The following is a 21892-nucleotide window of genomic DNA, read 5'->3' on the forward strand; positions in this document are numbered from 1 at the left end:
CAAACTCTTTTCAGACTGTAGTGGAATTGAACCCAGGATGGCAACGCTACAACAGTGTTAGGCCAGCCATTATGCTGTTCCATTACTGACACACGGCTCTAGGCTTCAATGGATGTCTCTCCAAATGAACTTTTAAAACATGAATAAACCCATATGTGAAATCTGCCGAGTTCTCTGTGGTCAAACTTAAACCTAATTTCATTCCTGTCAGGAGGAGGGAGGAGAAGATGGCGCGACGCAGCGTGTGCGGCCATTCCGAATGATATCGTATGTGTAACTAGGGACTGTGCACAATCCTGATTTGATGGAGACAGTCGTGAGAAGCACTGAGGAATGCCTGGAGAAACTTCTGAAATGCCTGCTTTGCTGCCACTGCTACTGTGTAATCGAGAATCTCCGGAGGAGAAGGCCCCAAATATTTGGCTTTGCCTATTGCCTGTTGCCAGGGCTGGGGTTGAAGTGCTCGGTGTCGGAGAGCTGGTCGGAGGCTTGGAGTTTTCGGACGGACTCTGAGTCGGACTGTGGTCGGATGCTTCCAGGATGCTGCATCAGCAAGTTTGCGGCGCTGGAGGTTCACCATCTGCGTGAGATGATGGGACTTTTGAGAGACTTTGAGACTTTTTTACCATGCCCATGGTCTGTTCTTTATCAAATTACGGTATTGCTTTGTACTGTTGTAGCTATATGTTATAATACTTTATACTTCATAGTCACCAAACAATTGGTACTAGAACGTACAATCATCACAGCGATATTTGATTCTGCACTTCCCACTCTCTGCGTTACAAATATTAAATATCAAAAATACTAAAAATAGTTAAAATTAGTAAATATTAAAAATTTAAACTATAAATCATAAATAGAAAACAGAAAACTGGGAAGTAAGGCAGTGCAAAAAACCGAGAGGCAGGTCCGGATATTTGGAGGGTGCAGCCCAGATCCGGGTCAGGATCCCTTCAGCAGTCTTATCACAGTTGGAAAGAAGCTGTTCCCAAATCTGGCCGTACGAGTCTTCAAGCTCCTGAGCCTTCTCCCGGAGGGAAGAGGGACAAAAAGTGTATTGGCTGGGTGGGTCGTGTCCTCGATTATCCTGGCAGCACTGCTCCAACACCGTGCGGTGTAAAGTGGACGGAAGATTGGTTTGTGTGATGTGCTGCGCCGTGTTCACAATCTTCTGCAGCTTCTTTCAGTCTTGGACAGGACAACTTCCATACCAGGTTGTGATGCACCCTAGAAGAATGCTTTCTACAGTGCATCTGTGAAAATTAGTGAGGGTTTTAGGGGACAGGCCAAGATTCTTTAGTTTTCTCAGGAAGTAAAGGTGCTATGTGGTTTTGTCAGTTTTTCAGTCTGTTTGTCATGTGTTTCTGTGATATCATTCTGGAGAAACGTATCATTTCTTAATGCATGCATTACTAAATGACAATAAAAGAGGACTGCGTGTCCTCATAATCTTAAAAAAAAGGTGCATTTTTGGAGAAACATATTATTAGATTATGAGGACACTCAGTCCTCGTTTATTGTCATTTAGAAAAGCATGGATTAAGAGATGATACAATGTTCCTCCAGAGTGATATCACAGAAAAACAGGACAAACCAAAGACTAACACTGACAGAACCACATAATTATAACATATAGTTAAAACAGTGCAAAGCAATACCATAATTTGATAAAAAGTCTCAAAGTCCCGATCGACTCCCGATAGTAGGCGGCAAAAGGGAGAAACTCCCTGCCATAAACCTCCAGGCACCAACTGCCGATGCATTGGAAGCACCCGACCACAGCCGACACTGAGTCTGCCCGTCCGAAAGCTTTGAGCCTCCGACCAGCCCATCCAATACAGCCTCCCGAGTGCCATCCTCTGCTGAGCGCCTTTGACCTCGCCCCGGTTGCCGAAACATGCAAAGCCGAGGATTCAGGGCCTTCTCCGGAGATTCCGGACCACACAGTAGCAGCGGCAGCGAAGCGGGCATTTCAGAAGTTTCTCCAGATGTTCCTCCGTACTGTCACGTCTGTCTCCATCAAATCAGAATTGTGCATGGTCCCCTACTTAATACATAACAGATATCATTCACCAGAGTAGCTGCGTGCGCTGCGTTGCGTCGCCATCTTCTCCTCCTCCTATTTATGGGTGAGTTTATTTATAATAAATACGTGTCTTTAACTTGAGACTCTTGTCCATTTATGTACACATTGTATGTACAATCCATTGTGTGTGTGTGTATATATATTTAGATATATATATAGTCCTATATATTCTGAGGCTGTTGTCCATTAATGTGTCTATTCACATATGTTCTGCAAAGCCATTATATATTTGAATTATGGAGTTCTCATTGACGGATTTGAGGAAATACTACTGTAATGTTGTTTAAAAATATGCCAAGCCAAACCTGACTTTACAGATGTGTGTGAGGTGAAATCATTCTTCACTCTTTAAACAACTGTATTTTCCTGCATGTCATTCCAACAATGAATTACTGCACAAGAACTTAGACAGATTAGGAGAGTGGGGGAAGAAGTGGCAGATGGAATACAGTGTAGGGGAAGTGTATGGTTATGCACTTTGGTAGAAGGAATAAAGGCATAGACTATTTTCTAAATGGGGAGAAAATTCAGAAATTAGAGGTGCAAGATTCCCCAAAGGTTAACTTACAGGTTGAGTCGGTGGTAACGAAGCCACATGCGATGTTAACATTCATTTCAAGAGGAATAGCATATTAGAGGAAGGATGTGATGCTGGGGCTTTATGAGGCATTGGTCAGATTGCATTTGGAGTATTGTGAACGGTTTTGGGCACCTTATCTAAGAATAGGTTTCCCGGCATCGGAGGCATTCTGGAGGAGGATCACGTCAATGATCCAAGGAAAGGAAATGTTAACATTTGAGGACTGTTTGATGGATCTGGTACTTGCTGGAGATCAGAAGAATGAAGGGGGATCTCTTTAAAACTTACTGAATACTGAAAGGCCTAGATAGAGTGGACATGGCAAGGATGCTTCATATAGTGGGGAGGTCTAGGACCAGAGGGCACAACCTCAGAATAGAATGAAGTCTCTTTGAAACAGCAATGAGGAGGAATTTCTTTAGCCAGAGGTTGGTAAATCTTTGGAATTCATTGGCTATGGAGGTCAAGTCATCGGGTATAAATAAAGCAGAGGTTGATAAGATCTCGATTAGTAAGGATATCAAAGGTTACAGGGAGAAGCAGGAGAATGGTGTTGAAAGGGAATGATAAATCAGCCGTGATTGAATAGCGGAACATATTCAATGGTCTGAATGATCTATGGTTAATGGTATGGTCTAACCAGCTCTTTTTCTCACCCACAGGGACATCTCAGACTTTACCCTAGAATATGTCAAGGTACGTAACTTCTTCTAAAATATCACGTGTCCAATGACCAGATTTACTCGAAGTGTGACTGACCGACTGCTGGGCTTTGAGGATGAAGTAGCTTTCCACCCTCTCCGCCCTGATCACGTGTTTGCTGTCCCCTTTAAAAAGTGCAGTGATGTTACAGCTCTTTGGAAGTTAAATACTTTTCAAGTGTCACAATGACAAAGCTGTTCCTGTTAACCTCAGCAACTGTGTTAAATGGTCAACAGAGCGGCTTAAAAGTCCCAATCACCTATGTGTCCCATGAGTAGATAGAGGGTGATCTAGAGCTTCTCATTCCAACACACCACAGCAAGTTCCTAAGACATATGGTGAATAAAGTCGCTCCTTCATCCTTGTTGGTTTTAGTAATGTTTCCAATAGTAGGAGAGTCTTGGACCTCAGAACAGAAAGATGTCTCTTTAGAACAGAGATGAGGAGGAACGTCTCTAGCCAGAGCGAGATGAATCTGTGGAATTCTTTGCCACACTCAGCTGTGGAGCCATTGTTGGGTATATTTAAAGCAGAGGTTAATAGGCTCTTGATTAGTAAGGGTGTCAAACATTACAGGGAGAAGGCGGGAGAATGGGGCTGAGGGGGAAAATAAATCAGCCATAATGGTGGAGCAGGCTTGATGGGCCAAACGGCCTAATTCTGCTCCTGTGTCTTATGCTCTTGTGTTCTAGGCAGATGTTGAAAGCTGATCAAGTGACATTCCATATGACACCCCTCAGTTACTGATCTACCATTCACCCCAGCCTCTGTTAATGCAGGAAACCAAAAGCGCAGAGTGGGAATGAACCGAAACCTGAGATCAGATTCGGATTCATTCACTTATCACGAGTGGATTGAAACATGCAGTGAGATCTGTCATTTGTGTTAACAACCAACACACCCAGGGATGTGCTGGGGTCAGACCACAATGTCACCACACAAGCCGGTGCCAATGTAGCATGCCCACAATGTCACCACACAATCCGGTGCCAATGTAGCATGCCCACAATGTCACCACACAATCCGGTGCCAATGTAGCATGCCCACAATGTCACCACACAAGCCGGTGCCAATGTAGCATGCCCACAATGTCACCACACAATCCGGTGCCAATGTAGCATGCCCACAATGTCACCACACAAGCCGGTGCCAATGTAGCATGCCCACAATGTCACCACACAAGCCGGTGCCAATGTAGCATGCCCACAATGTCACCACACGAGCCGGTGCCAATGTAGCATGCCCACAAGGCTCGGCAGAGCAACACAACACAACTAAGCACAACATACCAAGCAACACACACAAGATGCTGAAGGAACTCAACAGGCCAGGTAGCAACCATGGAAATGAAAAATCAGTTGACGTTTCGGGCCGAGGCCCTTCATCGGGACTGGGAAGGAAGGGGGAAGAAGATGGCGGGGGGGGGGGAAGGAAGAAGTACAAGGTGGTAGGTGATCGGTGAAACCGGGAGAGGGGGAGGGGTGAATTAAAGAGCTGGGAAGTCAATAGGTGAAAGAGATAAAGGGCTGGAGAGGGGGGGAATCTGATAGGGGAGGGTAGAAGACCATGGAAGAAAGGGAAGGGGGAGGAGCACCAGAGGGAGGTGATGGACAGGTAAGGTGAGAGATGGGAATGGTGAAGGATGGCGGGGGGGGGGAGTGGAATTACAGGAAGTTCAAGAAATCAATTTTCATGCCATCAGGTTGGAGGCTACGCAGATGGAATATAAGGTGTTGGTCCTCCAACCTGAGTGTGGCCTCGTCGCAGCAGTAGACTGACGTGTCGGAATGGGAGGTAGAATTGAAACATACCAAATGACAAAGCAACAATAGCAAACCAAGCCCTGTTCCTCCTACCCACCCACCCACACACGTACAGTCCCCTAACGCTAGGCAGGCCATCGTCAGCCCCCAGCAAACTTGTGGATTTGCAGACGTTGTGTTCCTTTGACTTCCTCAGCGGACTTGCAGAGACTCCCAGGTTCTACGCAGCATTGATGCTGGGTTATTATTTACAAATGTACTGAAATGCAGGGTAAAGCTTCTAATTGCAAGCCTTCCCGACAGATCACTCCACGTGTAAGTATGTTGAGGGAGGAAACAGAGAATGCAGAATACGGTGTTACAGTTACAGAGAGGGTGTACTGCAGGCAGACAATAAGGTGCAAGGACTGGGGGGAAGGAGACTTCATCCTCATTCTGCAACTCGTTCTCAGTGTTTCTTGTTTACTTATTTATGTTTTTTATATTTGCACAGTTTATTCTCAGCACATCAGTTGCTTGTCAGTCTTTTTAGTTTTTCATTGGTTAAAGTGTATTTCTCTGTTCTACTGTGAACGCCTGCAAGAAAATGAACCTCGAGGTGGTACTTGGCGGACATCTACAAACTTTGATGACAAGTTTACTTTGAACATTGATCTTTTAGCCTATGATGGGTCGATTCAGGAGCCTGATAACAGCAGGATAGAAACTATACTTGAGTTTGGCGGTTCGATCTCTCAGACTTTCCAGAGGGGAGGCGAGAGCAGGAAAGGGTTCTTGATTTCTGTGAGCTGTTTTCCCGGGGCAGTGGAAAGTGTACAGGTTATACTATAAGCACCTTCACTGATTGTCAAGTGTCTGGGTGCTTGATCTGTGGCTTTTTAAAGGCCGTAATATGTGAAATGGCCTCTTTGGGAAAATGGGTAGAACAGCTGCTCTGAACAAGATTAAACTGTGAGCAAGCCGGATAGGATTGCTTACAAACTAGGAGCTGCTTTGATTTGTCCTGGCTTGTGGGATTTAGAAAACCCTGCAAACTAAATAATTGGTTGCACTTACTTTTCAACATTACTGGTCACACAATCAATTGGAGGAACAGGCTAAGATCACCCTGCTTGTTGGATATGGGACACTGAAAAAGTGCCAGGGGATGAATGCATAACTGCTGGTTCCCAGCCGGAATACATTGGACCCTTTTTAACAGCAGGCGTGACGTGCCAGGGAAATGGGCACCAGCACTTTTCAAAACTGTTTCAAACTTCCCCCAGCTCCCCTTTGATGTGAGGGACTTGAGGGAAAGAGCAATGGGAACTACAAAGTGTTTGTTTATGGTGATTACAGAGTCAAACAACATAAGTAGCTGAGTAATTATTGCAGATTACTGCACAAACCAGGAAGAAACATCATTAAAGTGATTGCCAAGCAGCTAATTAAAATAATTCCTTCAATGTTAGTAGCCTTTTGTGCTTTCCTGAGTTGCTTCACTCCATCATCTCATCTCATTATGTGTCTGGCTGGATCTAAACTCTGGAATTTCTTGCCTAGACGGCTCGAACTCACTCTACTTTAAAGTTCACATTAGTACAATGGCTGGTTGTTAGTGGTCTGTTTGTGAATAGGGGGTGTGCGGGTTGCTTCAAGAAGCTGACGGCTGGAAAAATAGTTGTTCACTTCAAGAGGACTGGAATATACAGTAAAAGCAAGGATATTGACTTTATAAGGCACTGGTGAGGCCTCACTTAGATTATTGAGAGAGGTTTTGGGGCCCTTTACCTAAGAGAAGATGTGCTGATAATGGAGAGGGTTCAAAGGAGGTTCATGAAAATGCTTCCAGGATTGAAAGGCTTGTCATATGAGGAACACTTGATGGCTCTGGGCCTGTACTCACTGGAATTCAGAAGTTGGGGGAATCTCATTGAAACCTATTGAATGTTGAAAGGCCTTAATAGAGTGGATGTGGAGAGGATGTTTCCTATGACAGAGGAGTCTATGACCAGAGGACACGCCTCAGAATAGAGGGACGTCCATTTAGAATGAAGATGAGGAGGGATTCCCTTAGCCATAGAGTGATGAATCTGTGGAATTCATTGTTGCAGATGGCTGTGGAGGCCAAGTCATTGGGTATACTTAGGCAGAGGTGAATAGATTCTTGATTAATCATGGTATGAAGCGTTATGGGGAAAAGGCAGAAGACTGGCGCTGAGGGGGAAGTGGATCAGCCATGATGAGTTCGCAGAGCAGACTTGATGGGCCAAAATGGCCTAATTCTGATCCTACATCTGATGGTCTTATCCTTTTAAAGTTAGAAAATCATTTGGCAATGACTGTACTTATGAAGGACATTTCTAAACCAAAGTACAAACTGCAAGCATGAGGTGAAGAAGAAGTCATAGTGGAAGACCACACAGTGAAATGAAACGCTATTGAACTGATAGCTAATATCCTCGTTATCATTACAAATGAGCTTCAACACCCAACTGACTTCCCTCACAATCTCATTGACTTTATGAAGACCTTTGATAAGGAGTGGCGTGATGGGTTCTGGCTAAGGATGTTGAGGGAAAATAAATCAGCCATGATGGAATGGTGGAGCAGACCGGTTTCTTCCTGTTGTTGACAGCCAACACTGACCAGAATTCTCCAGCTCAGGTGTAAGAAAATGTAAAGTTGTGCTATACAGGTGGCCCCTGTTTTCCAAACGTTCGCTTTACGACACCTCGCTGTTACGAAAGACCTACATTAGTTACCTGTTTTCACTAACAGAAGGTGTTTTCACTGTTATGAAAAAAAGCAGCACGCGCCAAACAGCCAAGCTCCTCCCCCAGAACTGCATTCTAGCCGGCATAGCTTAAACATGTGCTTTATCTCGTTTTATTTTGTGCAGCTGTTAGCAAGATGAGTTCTAAGGTATTGGAAAAGCCTAAAAAAGCTCGTAAGGGTGTTACACTTAGCGTAAAACTGGACATAATTAAGTGTTTTGATCATGGTGAATGAAGTAAGGACATTGTCCGCGTGTTGAACTTGCCTGCATCCACCATTCACACGATTTATACGCAGAGAGAAAGAATTTTGAAAGCTGCCGGTGTTACTGTTGGTTCTGCTCGTAGCAAAGTGGTCTCTCTTAGTCGGCATCCAATAATGGATAAAATGGAAAGTCCATTGCTTGAGTGGATTGATGGGTGTACAAAGCATAGTGTTCCATTAAGTTTTCTTATACTCAAGGAGAAATCAGTCAGTCTTTTTAATAAGCTGAAACAGAAAGCACTGGACAATGGCGATGAAAGTGTTGCGAAAGTGGAATTTAAAGGTAGTCATGGGTGATTTGATCGGTTTCTGAGGCAAGGGCAGCTTCATAGTTTAAGCAGTAGTCCCCAACCTCTGGGCCGCGGACCGATACATTGCCGTGAAGAATGCAGCGGTGCAGTGGTAGTCGGAACGCACCCAGCACATCTTTAAGAAAAGAGCCCAAATAATCAAGCTAATTAATTAGGTGCCCTCTGACAATTGCATCAGGTGGTTATTTGTATAAGCAAGTGTTTAACTGTGACGAAACTGCAATTTATTGGAGTCTTCCCAATTCCAATAAGTGAAACTACACTGTACATACATTATTTCTACTTTATATAGTCTGTGTATTTTTATGTGTTATTTGGTATGATTTGGCAGCTTCATAGCTTAAAGGTTACTGGAGAGAGTGTTTCTGCCGAGAGCACTTCCACGAGATTTTCGCTGCGCTAGACAGTGCTGCAGAAAAGTATTTCTACTTTATACAGGCTGTGTATTTATCATATCATTCCTGCTCTTACTATATGTTACTGTTATTTTAGGTTTTGTGTGTTATATGGCATGATTTTGTAGGTTATTTTTTGGGTCTGGGAACGCTCAAAAATTTTTCCCATATTAATAAGTGGTAATTGCTTATTCACTTTACGACATTCCAGCTTACGAACCGCTTCATAGGAACGCTCTACCTTCGGATAGCGGGGGAAACCTGTAATGTCCTTGGTTGTGTAGTTGGTGCTCCAACTGATGAAATATAAAGGTGTGCCATAACGTGTATTCAGTGTTCCAGCTAATGAAGACAGGTGTTCCAGACATCATCTTCAAAACCTCCTATACCAACACTGTCACTTCCTACAGTCCTTGTCTCTGGAGCAAGTCTTCCCCCTCCCTAGTGACCCCTCCTCCCCTTCGTGACCGTGTTTTTGTCCTTCCTGCCCCGATATCATCTGCAGGTAATTGTATCTGTACCTCACTATACCTCTCCTCATGACAATACACTCAACCTGACTCGCTTGGTGCCTGCGGTGTGCCTCTGCTGCCCTCAGAAGGGATGTGAGGGCCTAGATTGTATGCAAAGAGGTGACTTGATAGAGGTGTACAAGATGATAAGAGGCATAGAGCAAGTGGATAGCCAGATACTTTTTTCCAGGGTGGAAATGGCTAATATGAGAAGGCGTTATTTCAAGGTGACTGGAGTAAAGAGAAGAGGGATATCAGAGAGAGTTTTTTTTTAATATACAGAGAGTGATAAGTACATGAAACATGCTGCCAGGGTTGGTAGTGGATGCAGATACATACGGGAGATTTAAGAGACTCTTAGATAGGTGCATGGATGAATTAAAAATGGAGGGTTATGTCGGAGGGAATGGTTAGATTGATCAAGAGTAGGTTAGAAGGTCAGCACAGCATGATGGGCCAAAGGGCCTGTACTGTTCTATGTTCTACATTACCTGTTGCACAGGTCATTCCATTTGGAAAATTAAATGGAAGGAAACATTGTAAGCAGTGCAGTCTAGTGGGAACAACCAGATACTGCACCCCATGTTGTAAGTTCCTGTTAATTAACTTTGGAATTAAATTGTCATATGTACGGAGGTTCCGAGGAAGGCTCGTCTTACATACTGTTCATACGGATTAGATCATTACACAGTGCATTAAGGTAGAACGAGGTAAAACTATCACAATGTAGAATAAAATTAACAGCTACAAAGGAAGTACAATGCAGGTAAACAATAAGGTACAAGGTCATAACAAGATAGATTGCGAGGTCGAGTCCAATTTATTGTGGTGGGGAATTATTTAATAGATATATAACAGTGGGATAGAAGTTGTTTTTGAACCTGCTGGTACGTACTTTCAGGCTTTCATATCTTCTGCCCGATGGAAGAAGGGAGAAGAAAGAATGTCAGGGATGGGTGGGGATTTTTGATTACGATGGCTGCTTTAATGAAACAGGAAGAAGTGTAGACAGAGTCCACAGAGGGGAAGCTGGTTTCCAAGATGGGTCAGTCACATTTAAACAAACAGACTTGCAAGAAAAATCGCACACAGCGTCTCCTTGTAGAATGAGCACCATTCAGTCTGGACAGTCCCTATTTTATCTTGAGAATAATTTTATCACTCTGGACAGAGGGATACTGCCCACGGTTGAGATTAATCCAGCAATAAGTGCTCTGTACTTTGGTGATGAATGTTAGGTCATAGACTTTGAAGGAATGAATTAAACTTGGTACAAGCACCAACTCCTTTTACAGAGTAAAATTCCTTTGTAATACTCAGATAAAAGACTTATCTAAAATCCAATTCCTATTTACAGTCAAGTCCTGTGTACGCGGATCAAATTGTTGACACAGGTTGGCACACTGAGCCTGTCAAATGACAAGAATCAGTCTGAGTATATGGACAGAACAAAGGTCTCCATCTGAGGCACGCAGGGGGCCTGACCTATGGGTGAACAGCCTTCTCTGATCCACCACTGAGGGACCTCAAGAGTCCGACCTCTGTCAGGTGGGTGCTCGGTAATGCAATGTGCAGTTCGCACCCCAGCACACAAAGGCAACCTTCACAGCCAGGTTGTTCAAACACATTGTCTCCCACTACCGTTTACTCACTCTCCCCACCACTCTCTCCCCCTTCTCTGCTCTGCTTACTCACTGAAGCCTTCTCTCCTGCAACTCCCTCTCCTCAGCTGGAACCACTGGCCCCTCTAAACTGCACGGGTGCGCGGCCGGGCAGTATCTGAAATGCTCCCACACACGTTGCCTTGTTGCTGCAGAGCTGCAGCTTTTATATAATGTTAATATAATTTTGAAATCTATATTAATATAATTTTAAAATATCCTGTAATTAGGTTTAATGAATAGAATACATAAATTTTCTAACTAATAAATGTAAGTACCGCAACCTTTACTTTAAAACATTTTAGAGCTTCAACGTATTTACATTATCAGTGCTTCAAGTTACAACACTGTTACAAATTGTAACAATAAACACAGAATGGAAGTCAGTAGCTCATTGTTAATAAACCGCTGACCTGCTAAATGCCAATGATAAGTTTAAAAGTTTATGCAACATGGAAGATTTTCTTTGTTGAACTGTATTTCATTATACTCTTCAATTAATAAATAAAATCAAAAGTGTGATTTTTCAATTTTCCTTCTGAATATTCATAGTATGCATATTACAAAAATAAACATTTGCAGCGCTGCGCAGTTTTCAGGCCATGTAAAAAAAATTCCTGTTCAGAACAATGGTTGGTCCATGCAGCTGTAAAAACAATTAGAGGAATCGTTAGCTGGAACATGTTGTTGTGCCTGTAAATTCATTATTGTGTAGCATTGAAAATCTAATTAGACATAATTACTGTTTTGCCACTGCAGTTAATGATCTAGCACTGGGCTGTGTTATTACTGTCCGCTTTGAGAACATATTCCCCAGGAGGGCGCTGTGATCGCATGTCAAGCATGTATTTTCTGTCAGAGAGGAAGATTAGCTGAATTTCTCACATAAGACCATAAGATCTAGAAGCAGAATTAGGCCTTTTGACCCGTCGCATCTACTCCACCATTTCATCATGGCTGATCCATTTTTCCTCTCAGCCCCAATATCCTGCCTTCTCCCCATATCCCTTCATGCCCTGACCAAACAAGAATTTATCAGCCTCTGCCTTAAATATATGTAAAGACTTGGCCTCCACAGCTGCCCGTGACAATGAATTCCACCAATTCAACGCTCCTGGCCAAAGAAATTCCTCCTCGTCTCTGTTCTAAAAGGACACCCCTCTATTCTGAGGCTGTGTCCTCTGGTCTTAGACTCTCCCACCATAGGAAACAGCCTCTCCACACCCACTCCATCTAGGCCTTTCATCATTCGATAGGTTTCAATGAGGTCATTCCTCATTCTTCTGAATTCCAGTGAATATGGGGCCAGAGCTATCAAATGCTCTTCATATGACAAGTGCTTTAATCCTGAAATCATTTTCCTGGACCTCCTTTGAACTGTCTTCAGTTTCGGCACGTCCTTTCTAAGATAAGGGGCCCAAAACTGCTCACATACTCCAAGTGAGGCCTCATCAGTGCTTTACAAAGTCTTAATATTACATCTAGTCCTCTTGGAATGAATGCTAACATTGCATTTACCTTCCTCATCACAGACTCAACCTGCAAATTAACCTTTAGAGAATCTTGCACAGGGACTCCCAAATCCCTTGGTGCCTCAGATTTTTGTATTTTCTCTCCATTTAGAAAACAGTCAACCCTTTCATTTCTTCTACCAAAGTGCATGACCATACACTTCCCGACACTGTATTCCATCTGCCACTTCTTTGCTCATTCTCCTAATCTGTCTAGATCCTTCTGTAGCCTCTCTACTTCCTCAAAACTACTTGCTCTCCACCTATCTTCATCTCGTCCACAAACTTTGGAACAAAACTATCAATTTCATCATCCAAATCATTGACATATAATGTAAAAAGAATCGGTCCCAACACAGACCCCTATAGGATACCACTAGTCACCGGCAGTCAACCAGAAAAGTCTCCCTTTATTCCCACTCTTTGCCTCCTGTCGCTGTTTTATCCATGCCAGAATCTTTCCTGTAATACCATAGGCTCATAGCTTGTTAAGCAGCCTCATCTTGTCAAAGGCCTTCTGAAAATCCAAGTACACAACATCAACCGCTTCTCCTTTGTCTATTGCTTGTTAATTCTTCAAAGAATTCCCACGGATTTGTCAGGCAAGATTTTCCCTTGAGGAAACCATGCTGACTACAGCCTATTTTATCATGTGCTTCCAAGTACCCTGAAACCACATCCTTCACAATCGACTCAAGCATCTTCCCAACCACTGAGGTCAGACTAACATGTATGTCGAAACATACAGTTGTTTGTGTCAGTGACCAACGCAGTCTGAGGATGTGCTGGGGGCAGCCTGTAAAAGTCACCATCCTTCAGGTGCCAACATTGCGTGCACACAACTCACTAACTCTAACCCGTAAGTCTTTGGAATGTGGGAGAAAATGGAAGCATCTAGAGGAAACACATGCAGTCACGGGGTGAACATACCAACTCCTTAAAGACAACAGTGGGAATTGAACCCTTGTCACTGGTGCTGTAAAGCATTATGTTATCTGCTGTGTCACAGTGCCACCCGTTTCTGTATCTCCAAAGAGCCCTCAATGGCCTGGGCATGTTTTAAATCGGTTTGCAGCATGTGACAAGAGTTCTGAACCGCAATAATGAGGGGCAAGTTTACGGCCAATTTATGCACAGCATGCGCTCTCAATCAGATGTTGATTGAACACATTCCATGTTTAAGTCCCTGCTCTGTAAGGTGGTGCCAGGCAATTACTTCCATCCACCCGAGAGAGAGAGAGAGAGAGAGAGAGAGAATGCCCTTGACCTGACATCTAGCAGCGTAGCCTCACCTCAGGCCTGAGCTCAGACGTCAGCTGCACTCTTGAACTTTGTGTATCTGGTGCGGGCTTAAATTCGCAACTGGACTCGAGAACAAGAGTGCTACTGATTCACAGCTGGCAACACAAGGTGAAGTGAAACACCATCCAAAGCCATGTTCCCCCCAGGCCTCTCCAGCAGCAGGCTGGCAGACAGCCTCTTGCATCAGGCCTGGTTCCAGGACATGGTTCACACTCTTGGGCAGGGCAGAAATGAGGACAGGGAGCTGGAAAGCTTCCGAGTCCCAATTTCTGAGACTTCCACAGCAACACTGACTAATGAGAAGTAACAGCTTAAAGTTCTCCTCTCCCTCCTCTCCCTGTACGTTCTTCCTGTGTGTGCATGTGTTTCTTTGGGGTATTCAGCTTTCATCCCACAGTCGAAAAGCGTACTGGTTAGCAGGTTAACTGGTTGCTGTGAACTGCCCTGTGACTAAGCTAGGGTTAAATGGGAGAGTTACTGGGTGGTGCAGCTTGTTGGGCTGGAAGAGCCTGTTTCATGCTGTGTCTCTAAATACAAACAAATAAATAAAGAGACAAAACAAACTAAGGAATGAACATCCAGCCCCTCAGCTCATCTCCAGCACTGAGAAGGATTAAGACTGATGTAACTATAAGTTACTCAATGTTCTGTCTACCTCTGGCTTACCCAAAGTGTCTAAGGATTTTGCGTCCACCATTCTTTGAGAAGGTGAGTTCCAAAGACTCACACCTCTCACCCTTGAGCTCCTTCTATCCCCCTCTCCACGTGCTCTCTCTGCCTCTCCGCTCCTTGCCTTAATATCAGTTTAATAAGCTGGTGGATTCCATTCTACACAAATAAATGAGTCACTTGAGAAATGGGGATGTTTGTAACTAGCTGGTGAGATAAATATGCTGTCTGACTCAGTGGATGACAAGTCACTGAGTCACTAGAGGGCTGAAAAGTATTTGTGACAGAGGCCCCGTGTGTTGGAGCGCTGGGCCGTGCCCCCCTCCCTAGCTGTGTACTGACAGTTGCACTGTCCCTGTGTTATGGGTCAAGGGCAACAAGGATGTGTGTTACCAAGCGATGAACTACACCCTTACATGCCTCTGCAAAACATCACTGCTGTTTTATAAGCTGACGCTGTTGTCAATGGTGAAATATACATTCAGTGGCCATTTTAATAGATACTCCCTCCTCTACCTAATAAAGTGGCCACTGAGTGTATACTCATGGTCTTCTGCCTATTCACTTCAAAGTTCAACATGTGGTGCGTTCAAAGATGTTCTTCTGCACACCACTGTTGTAACGTCTGGTTATTTGAGTTACTGTCACCTTCCTATCAGCTTGAACCAGTCTGGCTATTCTCCTCTGACTTCTCTCATTAACAAGGCATTTTCACCAACAGAACTGCCACTCACTGGATGTTTTTTTTTTGTTTCTCTGTGATCCCTAGAAACTGGTATGTTTGAAAATCCCAGGGGATCAGCAATTTCTGAGATACTCAAACCACCCTGTCTGGCACCGACAATCATTCCACAGTCAAAGTCACTTAGATCACATTTCTTTCCCATTCTGATGTTTGGTCTGAACAACAGCTGAACCTCTTGACCATGTCTGCATGCTTTTATGCATGGAGTTGCTGCCACATGATTGGCTGATTAGATATTTGTGTTAACGAGCAGGTGTATGGGTGTACCTGATAGAGTGGCCACTGAGAGTAAGCCAGTAGAATATAGAGTGGAACAATATTGCTGCTCAAAATGAAGCCAAGGTCATCCATGCTCCACTTACGGGATCATAATTTCTAAGAGCTCTAGCGGACAGATAACGGGAAGTTCTGAATGTTCAGGAGGTTGGAGTATGCAAGTATGGAAGCTTTATGGAAGATGTCCTGGATGCTGGGGATGCTGGTATCCATGATGGAGCTGACTGAGTTTGAATTTATTTAAAACTTACATCCATCCCACAACGTGAGGGAGTAAATATCTTTGCATTATGACTCCGTCACAAAGCACAGACATGAGAATTTAGAAGTCTAATGACTTGTAGAAAGAAGTTCTCCTGTAGCCTGTTGGTCCTGGCTTCAATGCTGTGGTACCGTTTGCCAGACGGAAACAGCTGAAACAGTTTCAGCAAGGTAAGTTCAAGTTTAAAGTTCAAAGAAAATTTATTTTCAATGTACGTAGGTCACCATATACTACCTTGAGATCATTTTCCTGTAAATGCCTGTAGGAAAATTAAAGAAATACAATAGAATCAAAGGAAAAACTACACACAAAGGAAAAATGACAAATAACTAATGTGCAAAAGAAGACAAACTGTGTAAAGAATAATAAATACAAATTAATAACGAGACCATACCAAGGGGATTGCGAACAGTTTTAACTCATCATTTTAAAGGAAGACATCACTTCAATGGGGGTGATCAGAAGGTTGACTGGAATTACATCCCATTGTAAGGGGATTGTTCTGTGGGGAAATTGAGACTGTACCCATTGGAGCTTGAAAGAATGAGAGGTAATCTTATTGAAATATACAAAATGCTGGAGGAGCTCTGAGGTCAGGCACCATCTATGGAGGGGAATTAACAGTCAACATGCTGGGCTGAGACCCTTCATTAGGACTGGAAAGGAAGGGGACAGAAACAGGAATAAGAAGGTGGATTGTTAGGGGCTAGACAGGGTAACTGCAGAGAAATTACCTCACTTCTCACCTGAGAGAGTCCTGAACCAGAGGCTGTGGTCTCAGAATAAGGAGCAGCTGCTTTAGACAGCGGGGAGGAAGAACTGTGGGGCCAGGGTTAAAAAATCACCAAAAATGGACAATATGCTTCATCTGTGCCTTAGTGTGAGTCTTTAATTGTGAGCATCATTGAGTGGAGATCAACACCCAACTGACTTCCCCCACAACCTCATTGACCTAATGAAGACCTTTGATTGAGAGTGGCATGATGGCTTCTGGCTAATTGAGAGGGAAAATAAATCAGCTATGGTGGAATGGCAAAGCAACATGATGGGTTGAATGGCCTTATTCTGCTCCTATGTCTGATGGTCTTAATAGATGTCTGTAATCGGTGAAGTGGTTTCAAAAGGAAGACCTGTTCTCAAGCCAACAGGAGAATTCTGTGTTTCACTGACATTATTTTCTCTGCAAGGGGATGTTGTAATGTGATCAAAGTCACCAGAGAGTCAGAACCAGTATATATGAAGTAGTCTTTTATTCCATAAAACGAGACACTCTCTGAAGGCAGAGGCCTGTTCGACCCAATATTCCATGACATTTTATATGCTAAAAATAAAAGGTTAATTCTATATTTACAATGTATCTACAATGCTTCCTTTGAATTGCATCTAAATTTCACACCTCCTTCGCACCCACACTCCAGACATCCAAAATGAATGTTAATCCCCATTCCTGACGAAGGGTCTCGGCCTGAAACGTCGACTGCGCCTCTTCCTATAGATGCTGCTTGGCCTGCTGCGTTCACCAGCAACTTTGATGTATGTTGCGTTAATCCCCATTGTCTGGTTTTTCAATTAACTGCTGTTCAGAGCTCTAGAAACCTATTGTCCAGAGCTGCATTTAAAATTTACTCTACAGTCCACATTCGGGTCTAAAAGATTCGTTGCTGAAGTTAATATTTTGCTATAACCCTTAAGTCGAGAATATGCCCTATCAGAGGAGTGTTCCTTCATTAACCCTTTATCAAACATCTTGGTATTAACCTATAGGATTGAGTGATAATAATCAATCGCAGATTCAACCTTGAGTTAATTTCATTGAGAGGACCTCAACTGTGACTTGTACCCTTGAATTGAAAATTGAAAATTTATTTGAAATTCTCATTTCATCTCATTGCTTAAGATGCTGTCCTGTGACTTCATGGTTTGTTCCAACAGAAGTTCTTCCATTAACTTGACTCATTTCCCCCAATTGTTCACCAGCCATTTCACTCTGACTTGAAAGAGGGGAAGAGATGCATTTCTACCTCGTGATCGGGCACCTTATTGTCTACCTGCATGGCACTTCCTCTGTAGCTGTTATTCCATATTGTTGTTTATTTTACTTAGAGATGCAGCACGGTAACGAGCCCGCACCACCCAATTACACCCATGTGACTAATTAACCCACTAACCCACACATCTCCAGACTGTGGGGGGGGGAAAAACCACAGTCACAGGGCGAACGTGCAAAATCCTACAGACGGTGGCGGGATTTGAACCCTGGTCACTGGCACTGTAAAAGCATTATGCTAATCGCTACACTACTGCGCCACCTCGGACCGTTTGACCTCGTTCTACCTCAGTGCACTGTGTTTTAATCCAATCTGTATGAACAGGGTGTAAGAAAAAACTTTTCACTTTATCCTGAAATTTGTTAACCTAGCAGCAGCAGTTCAATGCAATACATAATACAGAAGAAAAAGAAGTATAAATAAATAAATCAATTACAGTATATATTGAATAGATTAAAATGGTGCAAAAACAAATAATATATTAAAAAGTATCTCAGTATATGTGACAATTATAAGATATAGGAGGAGAATTAGGCCATTTGGCCCATTGAGTCTGTTCAGTCATCTCATCATGGCTGATCCATTTTCCCTCTCAGTCCCAATCACCTGCCTTCTCCCCATATCCCTTCATACCCTGACTAATCAAGAACCTATCAACCTCTGCCTTAAATATACCCAGCTGCCTGTAGAAACAAATTCCACAGATTCATCACCCTCTGACTAAAGGAATTCCTCTTCATCTCCATTCTGATGGACGCCCCTCCATTCTGAGGCAGCGCCCTCTGGTCTTAGACTCTCCTACCACACTCATCCATCCTCTCCACATCCACTCTATCAAGGCCTTTCACCATTCGATAGGTTTCAATTAGGTCACCCCTCATTGTTCTGAGTAATAAACCAAATCCAATTCCAATTCCCTGAAGGAAGCTGCTATTAGTAGCAAAGTAATTTTGGAAGTGTATTATAGTCTGAAACACCACAATCAATGTGCATACACCATCTTCACACTAGGGTTGACAGTACACTGGTTCTGCAGTGGAATACTGCACCCTGAAGGATCTTGGAATTAGCCATGACCTTGTGCTGGATGGTTTGAACCTTCCCTACTCTTTATAGATTGGTTTTTAGTATTGCAGTGATATGGAAAAGATCTGGCACCTTGCCACTGCCCCGAGCCACAAAGAACATTCCTGAGACATTTCTTAAATCAGAAATTTTCTTTCAACCAGAACTGTTCTTATTTTCCTCTATTACTGGTGAATTGCTTACTAGCACGTAATTCCTTAAAGTTATTTAACCCCCTTCCCTCGTGGTCAGACAGCTTTGTCTCGTCTGGAGCCATGCTGATGCTTGGAACAGATTTTTCCTCAAACTCCCTGAGGTGTGCTGGCATTTTTGTTGGATAACAGTGTGGATAACTTCACTCAACTCAACACTGAACTGATTCCATAACCTATGGACTCATTTTCAAGGACTCTACAACTCATGTTCTCAGTATTATTTATTTATTTAGTTATTTATTACTATTATTGTATCCACGCAGTTTGTCATCTTTTGCACTTTGGTGTTAGTTTTTCATTGACTCAACATCAAATCAAATCAAGTTTAATTACCATTCAAACCATACATAGATACAGCTGAACGAGACAGTGTTGTATTTCTTTGTTCTACTGTGAATGCCTACAAGAAATAAATCTCAGGGGAGTATATGGTGACAAATGTGCACTTGGATAATAAATTTAATTTCAACTTTGAACTTTGAAATTCAGTCAGCCTGCTTTCTGAAATTTCATTGGATCCGAGAAGCGATTCATTAGAAAGAGAGCACTGACAGGTCAACATACATAACCAGTTGCAGATTTTAATATTCCAGCTGGATAAAGTCTTGCTCTTGCCCTGTTGGATTCCTTGAGTTCAAGAAACTGATTTTATGATAAGACACAAGAGTAGTGTTAATGGAGTCCATATCCCAGAGGAATTCTCCCTCCATTAGTAGCAGATAGTACTTCTGGTGAATTAAATTGGGATCTTGTAGTTTCCTCCTAATCGCTAATGAGCAGTTTGGATGGATGGACACACCAGTGATACTATTTCACATAAGCCATCTGCCATTTCACATTTAAATGCAATTTCCCTGCTCATGGCCAAAGGTCACATCTGATGACCTGCTTAATGGTGAAGTGCACTTGTATGCAGGCACTCACCGATGTCTTCACACATTAAATATGTGTAATGCGGTGCATTATTTCCAATAGTTAGTCTCTCTCTATCATGTCCATAAGACCCATGTGACATAGGCCATTCGGCCCATTGAATCTGCTCTGTCATTCCATCATGGCTGATTTATTTTCCCTCTCAATCCCATTCTCCTGCCTTCTCCCCGTAACCTTTGACATCCTGACTAATTAAGTTGCATTGATATCCAATTATCAACCTGCGGCTATGTGTTATTGAGCAGATTGCTCAGTGATGGACTCAATATATTGACTCAATCATCAGCTCTGCTCCCAATATAATGATCCGTAGCTATTTTACGAGATACTTTACTCGGGTTATTTTCCTCAATGAGAAAGGAGTTGCCGCTCGTCTGATAGCAATGAGGCAACTGCAAATGGTGTGTTTCAGCAGAGTAACAGAGTGCCTGGGTGGGACCCCATGTAAAACTTCCTGGCACACCAGCCATGCATGGAATCAACTGGTGATCTGGGTGTGTAGCCGTTCCCAATTTAGTTATCACAGTTTATGTTACAGCATCCATTGTAGTGCACTGAACAAGGGATGTAATTAGCCTAAATTCAGACATTTCTGAACTCTGATGTTTGTCTGATCCATGTTCGAAGGTCCCTTTGAAATACTGATAAAGACAATAATTATGGTTTGTTTAGGAATAGTGACTTCTAGTCTGGTATGGAGAGAAAACAAATTATGTTACCAATATATTAGCTCGAAAAATGTCAACAGCAACAGTAAAGTGGCCTGGTAAATAGAACTATAAATGTGAGTTTCTCTATTCTAGCATGGCAGCCAGTGAATTTAAATTCAAGTAGTCAAAATCAGAATCGGATTTAATATCACCGGCATATGCCGTGAAACTTGTTAACTTTACTGCAGCAGTACAAAGTAATTAAGTAAATCTGGAATTAAATTCCGACCAGGTTGTCGTCACACACACACACACACACAACATGCTGGAGGAACTCAACAGGTCACGCAGCATGTGTGGAGAGAAATAAACACTCAACATTTTGGGCCAAGACCCTTCATCAAGACTGGAAACCAAAAAGGTCCGAAGTCAGAATAAAAGGGTGTGCCTCTGATGGGCAACAGATGAGTCCAGCTGAGAGGGGGAAGGTAGGAATGTGGGGTGGGGGTGTGGTGGAAAGGGAATCGTGTGAGAAGCTGGAGGGTGATTGGTGGAAGAGGCAGAGGGCTGAAGAAGAAGGAATCTCAGGGGGGATGGTGGAATAAAGTAGGCATGCTCTGTTCTGGGCATGCTATGTTGGTGAGCTGTCCCCACTATCCTCGCTGATTTGATGCAAACATTGCATTTCATTGTATGTTTCAATGTACATGTGACAGATACAGCTAATCTTTTTTTAATAAAAGGGCGGGAAGGTGTGGGTGATGGGCAGCTCATGGCGGTATAGGATATTGTGTTTTGTTACTCCAAATCAAAAAAACTAATTGAAAGCAAAAACACGGAGCTGAAAATCATGTCTTAGTTTTATTTTTAGTGGGACACGCGTGTATGATGTGGTAGCATGATGATGTGTGCCATTCACATACTTTTACATATAATCCATAATGAATTATTTAAACAATGCTTAATCAAACAATATATTTACAGTATCACTCATATATTACTGAAATATTAAATGCACAACATAGGAGAGGAGAAGGAGGAAAGGGGCCAGAGGAATAAGGGAAAGACTGAGGAGGAGATGAGGGAAGTGGTTACAGAAATCAAGGTTGATGCTGTCAGTTTGGAGACTACCAGGACAGAATATAAGATGTTGCTCCTGCGTCAGAACCTGGCTTCAACGTG

The 21892-nt window shown here is 43.0% G+C and overlaps 1 protein-coding gene across 9 annotated transcripts in view; it reads left to right on the forward strand.

Annotated features, from left to right (window-relative positions):
* bcar3 (BCAR3 adaptor protein, NSP family member) overlaps positions 1-21892 on the forward strand; it is a 215145-nt gene that overhangs the window by 136556 nt on the left and 56697 nt on the right. For all 9 annotated transcript variants that reach the window (XM_063064628.1, XM_063064629.1, XM_063064627.1 and 6 more), the window contains one exon: positions 3332-3365. In XM_063064628.1, coding sequence (XP_062920698.1) covers positions 3332-3365 — 34 coding nt within the window. The remainder of the gene's footprint in view (positions 1-3331; positions 3366-21892) is intronic.

The sequence above is a fragment of the Mobula hypostoma genome, chromosome 12, assembly GCF_963921235.1.
Source record: "Mobula hypostoma chromosome 12, sMobHyp1.1, whole genome shotgun sequence".
NCBI lineage: Eukaryota > Metazoa > Chordata > Chondrichthyes > Myliobatiformes > Myliobatidae > Mobula > Mobula hypostoma.